Genomic DNA, 14,313 nt, shown 5'->3' with positions numbered 1-14,313 from the left:
ATTGATGCAGAAACTTCTGGTTGTCTTGACCTGCTTTTGTTCGTGGGTATGGAATAGAAGAGCCAGGTCATCTGAAAAGTCCAAATCGTCTAGTTGCATCCAACTTGTCCATTGTATTTCATGCTTCTCCTCAGATATGGTCTTCAAAATCCAGTCAACCATCAGAAGAAAGAAAAAAGAGGAGAGTAAGCACACTTGTCTGACACCGGTCCTGAATTGGAATGCATGTCCTCCACCAACGACTATGCAGTGTAGTCTGTGATGGCGTCCGCCAGTAAGCTAGATACTTGGAGGCCAGGGTGAGTAGTTTCGTGGGACCGGGAGTACTGGCATATGTGTGCTCATGTTGGTCGGGCATCCACGCTAAGTAAGACGCCGATATGGATGACCCATCGGAGTGAGGGTTGTCCAGGTCGTCCAAGGAGGGACGGATCGACCCAGGGGGAAACAACAGGCAGACGTCCTCGTGTGGTATGTTAGCTGGATAGAACCTGTGGATGATGTTCACATGACAGTCTGGCTGATGCGTGAAGACCGCCTCTTTAGCTCCGCCTATAGCGCTTCCAGGGTTATTGCCGGTCCAATGCCCCGGTAAAGGAAGGGAGTTGCGCATGTGGTCATCAACCACATCTCGCAGAAAACAACTCTGGTAAGAAAAGCTAACCAGGTGCACAATATGTCAGGTTCTAAATTGCTTATGATTGACTGTTCCTCTAAAACTTCTTACGTCTCCATTTGCCCATTATTTTGACAAGCTTTATAAATATCCTTTAGTTTTTCATAGAGCAGATTTTGAAATATTTACAGGTGGACTAAAAGCAGCTGCGAAAGGATTTCATCTTAAACATTAAAGTGGAAACAGATCATATAAAAAGAATAATAAATAGTCAGTAATGGATTGTGGAAATTGTTGACTTTCATAGAAATCATGAACGAATCTAAGTCAGGCCATCAGTAAAAACTTGAAGGCATTGGATGACCGCCTCTTCCTGAGGAGTCCCATACTGGAAAGAAATGTCTGTCCAGTGCTTCCAGGTTTTCAATGGTGATCTAACTTGGATGCATCCACGATTTCAATGAAAATTATAAATAAATAAAAAGTGGAATTAATTTGTAAAAAATTAATGACGTACATTTAATAATTCATAAGCTTGTTCAGCTTTTTCACTTGAGTGATAATTTAAAACAAGACAACCACTTTCATAATATATTACTTCAATTGAATCCCAACGACATTTTTCACCTAATTTGTCTAATAATACACGTTCATACAATCGTTGTGATAGGTTTTCTTTAAGATTGCCAACAAACAAGGAGACGCTAGGACCGATAGGAGGATCTTCAACAAAACGTAATTCGAATCGAGTGAATTGTGATATTCTAGCTGATTCTTCACGTAACTGATCAAGTAGCAGCATTGGACGATCATCTTTATTTAATAATTGTTCACTAACTGTACGATCAACACAAACACTGCTTAAATAACAGTCATCTGGGCTCATATGCTAAAGAAAAACACAAAAAAGGATTTATGAGTATATATAAACAGGATTACACCGAAAAACTTTCTTGTAAAATTACTATATGATGTAAGTTATTTGCCAAGTAAATACTTATGCACTACAGTTAAAGTGACAATTCTTCTACAAACAGACTAGTTAGACTATCTAGCTTATCAAAACAAAAATGTAAGAAAGGGTCTGAAACAGTAACCTCATGACTGAAAACTAAACACTACAATCATCTAGTCACCGCATTATGTAGATTATAGGAAAATATACTTGTTTATGTAAGGTGTTAATATATCTAGCTCAACTTACCAAACTTTTTAGAATCTAATAAGAATCATATTTGAGGAATATTCTAGTCAGAATAGTTTATTTTATATTTAAGCTGAACAAAAGTTGAGCCCCTATACTTAAATAAGAAAAATTCAACTTAATGATTGATTACTGCTTCAAGTACTAAGCTGTAAGTAACGACTGTGATCTGAGAGACGACGAAACCACACACATACTCAAATAATGCTTGATGAGATGAAGATTTCAGCTTTTCTTCCGGTAAATGGGGGCCAAATTTTTAAAAAAAAAACTATTAAAACAGTTAGTTATGCTTGACTGATACGCACTTGAAGAGGTCATCATATATAAGAACAAATTAAAAAAATGATTTAAAAGATTTTTTCAATCAGCATAACAAATCCATCCACATTTCACAGTATACATTCAACCGATAAGAAAATTCTTCATTACAAATTTAAAATCTTAGCTTTTTTTAACTTCCCTTTTCCCTGAATACGACATCCTGACAGAAATCCCCAGAAAACGTATAATAATTAAATCAATCAAATAATTTTAACGCTTCGAATTATACAAACGGCTAAACGGCAACTTAAGTAAACTCATAATGTTTGTTCAATAATACATTTTAACAAAAAACAACTGATTTGGTATACTATTTAACAATAAGGTCAGTAAGACAGTCAGTAACAACGTAGAACTTCGTACGTACGTACATCAGTTCAAGTTCCCACACCACATTAACACAGAGATGCACTTGTCGATTCAAATCCCGTAGTGGTAGAGGTGGTAAGAGTATAAGCAGTGATCGGAAACATTAGAGTTTGAACATGTTATTCAACGAGTATAATACAGTGAAATAAATTTGGAAAGAGGAAAAAAGGAAGGGACATGAAGAATTCAGAAGATTAGAATTTGGGAGAACACAAAGAGTGGATGCACCTGCGCCATTGCAAACGATTTCGAGACATGTCATTCAGGGTCTCTAACCATCGGTTGCTATCATCTCGTGGACCCCAACCACATAGTCTACACCTACCAACATGGCTCAGTCCACTTGTCAGTGACTTCATGGATTTGTGTCATGTTTTGGTCTGTCCGCCCCTAGCTTTCTTCCAACCTACTCCTACACCACAAAACATCGCACGTCGGTGCAGTCGGTCGTTGGGCATACGAAACACATGTCCCAGCCATCTCAACTGATGAAGTCTCACTACTTCATCAATTGGTTTGCCATCCTTAACTGGTACCCGTTTCCTAACATCTACATTACTTACTCGATGGTCCCAGGATATACGAGCAATGTTTCGAAGACATCTATGATCGAATACTAGTAACCTACGAATATCCTCTACTCTTACCGGCCATGTTCCACTGCCATAAAGTAGGACGGAACGACGTGCTGCGCAGTAAACACGTCCTTTGGTTGATAGATGGATATCTCGCCTACGCCATAAATGACGCAAGTTGGCAAAAGCTAGTCTAGCCTTCTGTATCCGTGCTGAGATTTCGTCACACACTAAACCACAAGGGCTGATGAGACTTCCAAGATAAGTGAAGCGGTCGACACACTCAACTACTTCACTCCCTATCACTAGTTCGGGTGTCGATGTAACCCAATCCTGAAGCAACATTTTGCATTTCGAGGGAGAGAATTGCATCCCAAACATGCTTGCATTGTTGCTTAGAGTGGTCAGAAGACTCTGCATTTTGTCAGCGTCTTCACCAAATAAAACTATGTCATCTGCATATTCTAAGTCAACAAGTGAACCTCCCGGTACAAGTTCAACCCTTGGAAATTTAGATGAGGAGAGTGTTATCTCTAAAAGTACGTCGACCACAAAGTTGAACAAGAATGGGGAGAGTGGACAGCCCTGACGAATACCACTTGAGGTAATCAATTCTGATGACAGTTCGCCATAAGCTCTCACTCGACCAGTTGTGTTCGAGTAGAGAGCCTTTATAAGGTTAATGTACTTCTTTGGTACTCCTTTCAGTGACAAACACTGCCATAGAACCTCACGATCAACAGAGTCGAATGCCGCCTTAAGGTCGAGAAATACTACCATTGTGGGGCGTCTGAATGTGTGTCTGTTTTCTAGAACCTGACGTAGTGTGAATATCTGATCTATACAACCACGTCCAGGTCGAAAACCGGCCTGGTTTTCTCTAATCTGCTCTTCACGAGCTTTAGTTAGACGTCGAAGTATTATTGAAGCTAACATCTTAGATACTATATTAGTCAAACTGATTCCTCTGTGATTGTCACAAGATGACTTTTGTCTTTCCTTATGAACTGGCACAATCAGTGATTGAGACCAGTCAGATGGGATTACGTCCAGTTCCCAAATTCTACCTAAGACCTCAGTTAATCTCACTGCTAATACTGGACCACCATCCTTAAAAATCTCAGAGTAAACCTGAGTAAGCCTGCTGCTCTCTCTCGCTTCAGATTTCCTATGGCCTTTTCAACTTCGTAAAGGGACGGAGGACCTACATTAACTTGCCATTCAGGTTGACTAGAGATCGTGGGAAGCCGAAGTGTGGCTGAAGGCCAGTTGAACTGATCCCTAAAGTGTTCTGCCCATCGATCCAATCTCCTGGATTAAGAATTAATAATATGTCCATCTTTCTCTGAGATTGTTTCGCTAACGGTCGGGTTCCTAATGCCGGTTTTCTTAACGAGTCTGAACAATTGTCTGCTATTACCTATTGCCGCTGCCTTTTCCATCTCTCTTGCTTTCGCTACCCACCACTGTTCACGATCATTGCGTAGACTTCTTGTCAGCTTGCGCTTAGGCTGACTCCGCTCTTCGTTATGTTCAGAACCAGATGGAATACGTTTTCGAGCATCTATCAGTGCGGTAGATGCTGCTGAGATTCAGTGTTTCTCCCTAACCTTGCGGTTTACCGTACTTGCAGACATCACTGCTGTTTCCACAACTTTTCGGATATCATTCCATGCTGCATCGGGGTGGGCATCACATATATGGCTGCCTAACTGTTTTCCTAGTTGTTCCTGAAATATACTCTTGGCTTGACTATCATTAAGTAGGGCCCTAAGAGGTTTCCTTGCAGCGTCTTTCCTACGTCCAGTAAGACGCAAACAAATACGCGCTCGCACTAGAGCATGATCTGAATCTAGGCATGTGCTCCAGAATGAGCGAAAGTCTTCTATCGAGCCCCTCCATCGGTGGCTGATAGCGATGTGATCTATTTGGGTCCAACGTTGGGACGAATTAGGGGGTCGCCATGTTAAAAGATGTTTTTCCTTATGCTTAAAGTTAGTATTTGCAAGGAACAGGCGGTTATCTGAGCATAGCTGCAACAGACGGTCGTCATTATCTGTTCTTTGAGCCACGACACCATAAGATCCACCTAGGTGTATTTCCCTATCGCTTAGTTTACCTACTTGAGCATTAAAGTCACCGGCCACTATTACTACATCCGAGCGCTTAGCTTTTCGGAGAAGGTCGGAAAGCTTTCTGTAAAACTCATCTTTTACATCATCTGAGCTGCAGTCTCTGGGAGAATAGGCAGAGACGACGAAGAGGCAACAACGAGTGTCCCTATCTTTCCGGATTCTTACTGTTCCGTTCAGTCGGACAGCGCACAAACCATTGTCTACTGGGATCCACTCTAAGAGAGCTAGTTCTGCCCTAGGACTCAATGCTATACCTTCGCCGGCGAGGCCACGGGAAGCAGAATCAGGGCTTCCAGATACACGAAGCGTAAATCTAGTCGGTTCTTTATTTTGACATGGTGAAGTCAAATGAATGACGCTACTCAGATCCTAAATGCGCGTTTCGGAGACGCAGCACACATCGATGGTGCGAGACTCTAAAGTCCTAGCTAAGGAAGCCTGCTGTCCTATTTGGCAAAGTGTTCGTACGTTAAAAGCCCCTACGTGTAGTTTAGAGCGTGGTTTCAGGAGACCAGCAAAAATGTTCCGCGTACTCAAATCGTTTGCTCTAGTGGTGTGAGGTGATAAAAGGACGTGTGAAGGGTTAGTCGTGGAGATAAGAGTTATTAGGAGGTGTAGGAAGGATTTGAATTTGACCAACTTGGTCTCGTGTGCTATTACGGGTATGAGGGCTGCTGTCACTTCCCGGATGCCCACACCGTGGAAGGGTATTTCTTGAGGAACCTGAAAAGGAAATTGGATTAGTGTTGGTCTTTACGACCTGAGAGCGTGACCGCAGAGCCCAAGGGACAACTGCTTGAGGCCGGTCGCGCACGGCCTTTTTGTGGGAGGTTTTTAATGTGTTAGCTACGTTCTTCAAAGAGCCTTACCGCCGAAGATGGAAATCCGTGAGGCTTGAAATTTTTAGGGTCAACCTTTTCCAACCCCTTCCTTCCTTGTGGGAAGGCAGCATGGCTGCAGATGCTGGTTGTCTGAGGGAAACACCTTACTGCTGTCACACCTCTCTACAGTCAGCAGTACGACTTCGCCCTCAGACCTTGAGTTGCTGATTTTAGTCTTACCGTTCTCCAATCGACCTGCCTGGCATGTCAGAACCTACAGGAACGTATGTTCCAGCCAATATAGCTCGGTTGGATCATGACGATAGGCAAGCCCGACCACCATGTCAAGGTAGCAGCTACGGTCGAGATTTAACAATAAGGACAGACAACTCAAGTGAAAAATGCTTTTTATTTGATTATTTCAATAGCAATTAGGAACTTGATAAAATTCGTGTTTTTAAAACAACTTAACAACAAGTAGCTTCATATTATCTTTAATGTTAACTTACTCCACAACCAAAATTATTCAAAGCCATTGCAACCACTTTGGATGCAGTAGTTTCGGAATTAATAGTCACTTCTTCATATGGCGGTACATGAGGAGCAAGTAGTAAGCTGTAACAAGAAAAGTTCTGTTTTTGGTTTTAAAGAACTAATAAATTGTGCGAGTACATAAATAAATTTGTAGCTAAAACAATAAATAGTGTACTATAAGGACAACTGGAAAAAAAGGTCCGATCCATTTAAGAGTAAAATACAAACTAAAACACATCACATCATATTAAGTTTAATGCTACTTTTAACCACATATAAGTTAATAAGTAAAATGTATCAGAATATTTCAATTAAACCCTGTATCCTAGGTGATATTTATATGTATATATTTGGTATAAATGATAGCATACAATGAATTGGACATAATGAAGTAAATACATATAATTGGTAATTCAATCTTCTTTCTATAGAAACCTAGTATGGAGTTCGTAATAAAATATTTTACTCAACAATCTAATCTATAAAAATAATAGAAAGCTCCAACAATATGGAAAATATAAAGATCAAGACAACAGTTCCTTAGAGCACATAATACACAATCCTTTTTTGACTAGAAACTAATATCATACGTAAATACTGACCAACATTAGGAACATCATATGATAGTCTAAATCATGGACATGCTCATAATTGTTATTTTAGCTATTATTAAAAAATTCAAATTATATAAGAGAAAATGACTAAATACTTATAATGCATGCATTTTAGGCGATCCAGAGCATTCTGATCGCCCTAATTAACAATGCAAGCATGAGTGGGATGTTTTTATCCCTCTAAATCTAAAATTTTGCTTCAGGACTGGTCTGCGTCAGTAACTACTAAAAATGACAGTGAAATAGTTGAGCAGATTGACGATTTTGTTTATCTTGAAAGCCTGATCAACTCTGGTGTGCCAGTTTCTGATTAAATATCGACACAGATTCACAAAGCTCAGTTGACATTGACCAATTTACGCCATTCGTGGCTATGAAAATTTTCGTCTTCCAATTAAAGGATGAATAAATTGTGCAGAATTCCACTCTGTATTACTTCATGGCTGTGAAAAATGGTCTATGAAAGAAGAAGAAACGTGTAGACTGCCAATTTTAATTCATAGATGTCTTCGAAGCATTACTCACATATCACGGAACGACTGGGTAAGTACTGTTGAAGTTAAATACAGGGTACAAGGCAAAGATGAGCAACCAGTTGGAGGGATTATGAATGTTCCTCAAATGAGGTGGTCGTAAAAATGAACACAGATTAGCAGTGGAATGATATGATATGTTATTACTGATATCAACGCACGTGGAGAATCACGACCACGAAGTTAATTAGAGCGACGTTGAAACTTTGGATAAAAGAAGATATAAGAATGCCACAAGATTTATAGAAGCATGCCATACAGATCAATTGTCAACCTGTAGACATATCGACATATCAATTTACGCGGAAGAGTTCATTTAATCACAGTGTAGGAGATTAATCAAAAATGACAGTCAAAATAAGTGCAAAAACAACTGAGAACAACAGTATCTAAGAAGACAACTATGTAGAAACGAAATCATCAAAACAAGGACTTGTAAAATCACCAAAAAAGCTCATTTCTACGTGAAACAGACGATGATGTTGTCCAGAGCGACAACGAAAGTTCTTAAATTAAACCATTAAGAGCAAAGAACACAACGCCAAAGTACTTCATATGAAGTCAATAGCGAAGAAGTAAGAATTAAATGAAAAAATAAAACCGATAATTGTATTCTGTAAGAGAAAGAGAAAATAAAAAGTAGTCACTATGAATACGTAACAAAACGTTGATACACCACTCAAGATGAGTACAGTATATCCTATTAGAAATGGGGATTCCGTAAAAGTTGCCAAACATCACCGTTGAACAATAATAGGTTTGATTTAAAGCTGAATAAAAAATATACAAGTGAGACACGTTTCTCTATCTAACAGTGATATTTTTTGGTGTTCTTTCGTAATAAACTGATCTGAAAATAAATTTTTAACCTACTAGTTGGCTTATATTAAGTTTCTATACAATCCATAAATAGAGAGTATTAAAACTAAAGAATACATTAAAGGGGAAGAGGCAAAAGATAAAAATAAACAAAAACATACGCATAGATTATTATTATTATTATTATTTCAATCTACTGTATCCAAATGTAAATATGAAAACGTTTTACGAAATATTTATATTGACTTATGGCAAAAACAATTTCCCAAACTGTTGTTTTCTCATATATGAGGGTATAATTAACTCGATCAAGTGTTTTATTTTTATGCAAATTCGTTAAAAGAACTTAATATTAATTAGAGGATAAATCATAATAAAATCTCATTCTATTTCTTTGAATTAGGACAACCATATATTGATGAATTTACATAATAAGCGAGATTTGGACCACCTTGGAAAAAAAACCAGTTTTTTTACTATTCACTATAATCAAATCTATATAACCAAACGAATGAAGAATAAAGATTTACATAGGTTCTAAACCTGAACTTGTAACACTTTGAAACGTACCGTAAATCTCCAGCGTACACTTTAATGGTAATCGTTGATTCCTCTGGTTCTTTAGATCGAATCAATATGGAAGGTTGCTTTAAATCAAATCTCAACTGACTACGAAGATTGACATGATAATTAAGTTTGTTTTCAGTCCCATCTATGCAAAAAAAGATGGAAAAAATTAGTGTGAATTCAGACATAATATGAACGCGAAATCCCACATAAAACTTGCATAATTATTTAAATACTGTCTGCTTTAATTAATAATTCAATCATTATGGATTGAGAACATATAATCCAATGACAAATAGCTATGATCTCAAAAACATATCCATTGTTCACGTTGTACAGAGTAATGCTGCTAAGAATGTAGGATACTAGTAACATAACTGCATGGAGGAATGGCTTAGTGTTTACAGTTTTCAGGTTTGAACATTACTTTATCTACTTAAGTTTACATAATATGGTTTTATCACTGATGCTCGTAAATAAAACGAAACTCAAACTCGATTACACGAACATGTACTTAGTTAACTCATTACACTGAATTTCATATAGTTGTATTCCCTCGTACATTCTACTCAACAGTTTCTAATTCAAGTGTTATTCACCTATTTTTCCTCAATTTTCTCCCTTTTCCCCATCTAGTCATCACACGGTTTCCTTCTTTATATATATATATATATATATATATATATATATATATATATATATAGAGAATAAAACATTGTAATCATGTTTCAAAGCTCTATTGTTGTGATATACTTTTATTATTATTATTATTATTATTATTATTATTATTATTATTATTATTATTATTATTATTATTATTATTATTATTATACTACATATCCAGCATTTATTTTAGACATATGTACAAGACAGTTTAACTATTACTACTATTACTTCACTTTTTAAAAAAGAAATGAAAAGTAATGTGAAGAAACCAAATCACCATTGTTTTAGCCTAATCATATGCAGCTGATCAATAATCAATCAACAATTAGTACGTAGACAACTGTTCCATAGATAAATATAACCGAAGAGTATAGAAAAAAAGCAATTTCACATAAATTATTCGAGTATTAAACTTCTATGATAAAAAGGAAATATATTAATCAACTAAGTAATTCACTGGAAACAATAAACTGAAGTTGCTTTCCACCTAATAATAAATACAAATTGTAGAAGTAAGACAACGTTATAGTCTCATATTAGTAACAATACTAACATTTTACTATACGCATATATCGAACATAATTACAAGACGGTTATACGACTTTTTACAAATCAAATATTAACATAATCAGAAAATTATGTAAGAAAATAGATAGATTGGAATATCAAATATTTCTGGTAATTCTTAAACAGTTATATATCATAGGATTAATGACTTTACTGGAAACAATAAAATATACCTTGTGAAAGTACTTCGCATTTTAAAAATATTTGTTACACAATTTATTGGTAGACATTAATTATTTCTACATGAAATGGCCAAAAGGTATCTAACAAAGCTTGAAAGTTTTCATGATAAAAGTACGTGTGTACTTCAATTTGATTTAATGGAGCACCGAGGCAGTGTGGTTAAAGTACTTGGTCACCCACCATCCAAATACTGATTTACAGGTTCATTTCTGAATAATGTAAAATGTTTAAAGATTCAACCAGGCTCCCTGTACAGAAGAAGTCAGATAAGATAATTTAATGAACAACTATTTAAGATCAGTCCTTGGTTTCTTTTCACTTATGTTCTTTAAGCAAGATAACTATGGATATTACAAATATTCTCTAAACTAGATTTGAAAATTGCCAACGGGACATATGTAACAAAGAAAACAAAATATAACTAAAAAAATAAAAAAGTGTAAGTTTCTTTCTGAACAAAATGGCGACAACATACCATGTTCATTAACTTCATATACATTGTAATAATCAGGCGTACCAGCTAAATGAAATGTTTTCAAAAACCGTTTAACTGCCGAATAAGTAGACATTGATTTAGAAAAACTGAAACTTCGACATGAACGTCTCTTTAAAGCTCCGACACCATCGAATACACATAAATATTCTAGTAAGGGATTGAAAAATAAAATAGCGAAGTTGTAACATAAAATGTCGATAAGAGGATTTTCGTCTGTAATATGGATTATAGTTATCTTATAACAACAATCAATGGAAAGCATAAATTCTTGAAGCAGTCTCAATTTATGATAAAACTTTTAATGACGAACGCACAACTTTGATAGCGTCTTTATCTGAAAATAGATTTTATATGAGATCAAATTAATTTTGATGGAGTTTTGTTCCCTGAGCTGGATGGTTTGGTCGTGGAGCTTTCATCGTTCTTCTGAACGACATCATCAGCACAAACTTCAGATAGAAGTGAAGCGTTCGAATTTCTCCATATGTGGTTCACAGCTTGTACTAACTCCATCAAAATCATCCACCTGAGCTACAAATCTTCTCCACCATTTCAAGATCAAATTAATCATCCAGGAAACGTAAATACAACCAATGTGTGTTGTTGGTGAATTGACTCAATTTTCAAGATAAATGAGAAATTTCGAAATATATGATAATGTTGGGGGAATGCTAATCAACACAAATGCACGGGTGACTTAGCCTAGGTAATGTGGTTTAGTATCAGTTGAAATGGGATAAATAAATTTATACTTGATTACATTACTATATATATATATAACTTTCCCCACTTACTATTGTCAATTTCTCTTAGATTATTCCAGTATATTCTTTTGAAACATTTTTTTGCTAAACAAATAAATCGTGACATGAAAGCATGACGTAATACACTTGTATGACAAACATTTAGTGTAATCACTATAACTAAATCTAACAACAAATATACTACGATTTGCAGTTGACCGATCACTGAGTAGCGACCAATGTCATATTTTTCTAGTCCTTACTGCTAATCAAATTCTATTGATCAAGTTATGATGCACCCTCCCGTCTAAATGCTTTGAAATTATGTGCACTGTTTTGATATGTTAATTAGTTGGAGGTGATCGACAGGACACTGAAACTAGGTTCTGTATTATTTGGCACCGCCCAGCAAAATTGTAGATACACCATTGTAGCAAGTACCGAATGCAATGAAATCTAGATCTAGCAACAACAACTTATTCTTACCATCACTACTAGCACGGTCTATAGTTTCTCTCGGAGATCGTGTATCTTGCCAACTATCCTCTTTGCTTTCTCCACTGCTTGACCAATCAGCTGAAATAGCTCGACCTGAAAGAAAACAGAAATCAGAAGTCGAAATTATCAGTTGAACTGAATTCAATCAATGATGTAAAAACACATTGAAAGACTGACCAAAGTCAACCTATCATACGATAAATTCATATCATCAAGGTAATTCAAAGCACCACAAGTTATCATCTATGGCTAATTAATATAGCTTATTAACCATCTAAAATTTCAAGCCAACTGAACCATAGTCTCGTAAAAATACCGAAAAAGAATCAATCACAATTTGATGATAATTATTGTCTTCAATTGTGTTAAAAATTGCTGATACAAATTACGAACGAATATCAATTTTCAACGCAATTTCGGTATAAGGTATAGATATAAACAAATACAGAATACAGAGATTATATTAAATTTGTGAAGTTGTTTATATTTTGTCGTTATTCTCCTCGCCTAAAAAATAAAAATAAAATTTTAACAGAACCATATATTATATTAGAATATGCCTTACTGGTCTACCGATGCCGATATATAATAGCATACGACACTCGATATTATTACCTAACCCTAGGCCACAGACAAAATGTATCAGATTGAATTATACTACCCGATGTTTTGAATCCAGATAAATGCAACAAAGTATAGGTTATAAATTGTATGACCGAATATCAAATAACTAAACTATCAAACTAAAACCTTAAGACTAAAGTAAGAGTCAAATTGAATGAATGTAATACTAAGAAATAGAAAAGCCTTTTAGTTCCTCAGAATGACTTGTTTAAATAATTAGTTAGAAAAGAGTAAAACAACTCACCTCGTGGACGTTTAGTTACTCCAATCACATGTTCAATAGGAATATTCATCCGTGGGAGGCTAACACAGAATGAAGGTAACATGATATCGCGTAAAGGACCGAAATCACATTCATCATCCACTTTCTCTATACATCCTGCATGACTCTGAATTATAGAAAATTTATACAACATTGGCGATAGTTATACTATTTTTGGAATATGTACCAAGAAAACTAATCTTAATGATTGCTGTATATTACTAAAGAAGTGACTAGTAAAGATTAATATTAGAATCCATTTACAAACCATTTAACTTACTCTCATAATATGTAACATCAGTAGTTTAAAAAATTGTGATCTATCAATAAAATTACGTGCTACACAAATTGTAATACTTCTCAAGCAACCCTACGATTTCAGCCATTTATTACAACCTTGTAAGGTCACACTAGTTGGAATGACGATTTGAAAAAACGTAATATATACATAAGGTGACAAGACCGTGTATTTTATGAGAAATCAGAGTACAGTGAAAGTAAGATCTCCTTTTAGACGTCATATTGAATTGCACTAGTAATAGACTGGTTCCCGTTTCCAATGTTCCGAATTTCAGGTGGAATGATTAAATATAATGGACTCCGAAAGCCACATACAATATTACCCTTCACAGTTTATGGTTAGTAAAACAGGCTATTTAAGAAATCGATCTTATGAAAGGAATAAATTTAACACGACTGTGTTTATTTGATATGTAGTAGAAATGACTGTGGATATAATGTAAGTAATTCGAGTTAACAAAAAACAGGAGAAACGATAATACTCCGACAACTACCCGAAATTGATTTTTTTTCCCATTAGTTTATTTTCCTAGAAATAATTAACCACAATCCGTAATAATTTCATTATACTGAAACTGCTTGATGGATAGATATAATACAAACTTTATTGACGATGAAAACTCATTCTTAATGCTGATCAAGTGGATAATTAGTCATTTTTATCCTTTTACCAATCAATAACACGGAAGTACACAGTATTTAGTCATATTTTATGCTAACTGGATGTGATATCTATCAAAGTAGCACCAGTTCATGACAAAATTATCTCCGAACTAAATCAATATCTAATTGATTAAAGAAATATCTGAACAGCTTAAAGAGTTTAAGCATAAAATTAATGAATAACCACATACATATTGAAA

At 35.7% G+C, this 14,313-nt stretch overlaps 1 protein-coding gene across 2 annotated transcripts in view; it reads right to left on the bottom strand.

The window, feature by feature from the left end:
* MS3_00001785 (uncharacterized protein) overlaps positions 1–14,313 on the bottom strand; it is a 41,830-nt gene that overhangs the window by 12,982 nt on the left and 14,535 nt on the right. For both annotated transcript variants that reach the window (XM_051209280.1, XM_051209281.1), the window contains 6 exons: positions 13,133–13,277; positions 12,253–12,357; positions 11,003–11,170; positions 9,115–9,256; positions 6,554–6,659; positions 1,134–1,505 (listed from right to left, as the gene is read on the bottom strand). In XM_051209280.1, the coding sequence (XP_051074721.1) occupies positions 1,134–1,505; positions 6,554–6,659; positions 9,115–9,256; positions 11,003–11,170; positions 12,253–12,357; positions 13,133–13,277 (1,038 nt within the window). The remainder of the gene's footprint in view (positions 1–1,133; positions 1,506–6,553; positions 6,660–9,114; positions 9,257–11,002; positions 11,171–12,252; positions 12,358–13,132; positions 13,278–14,313) is intronic.

This window comes from Schistosoma haematobium, chromosome 1 (assembly GCF_000699445.3).
Source record: "Schistosoma haematobium chromosome 1, whole genome shotgun sequence".
NCBI lineage: Eukaryota > Metazoa > Platyhelminthes > Trematoda > Strigeidida > Schistosomatidae > Schistosoma > Schistosoma haematobium.
Note: the sequence above shows the minus strand (reverse complement) of the source record. Positions and strands in the feature narration are given on the sequence as shown.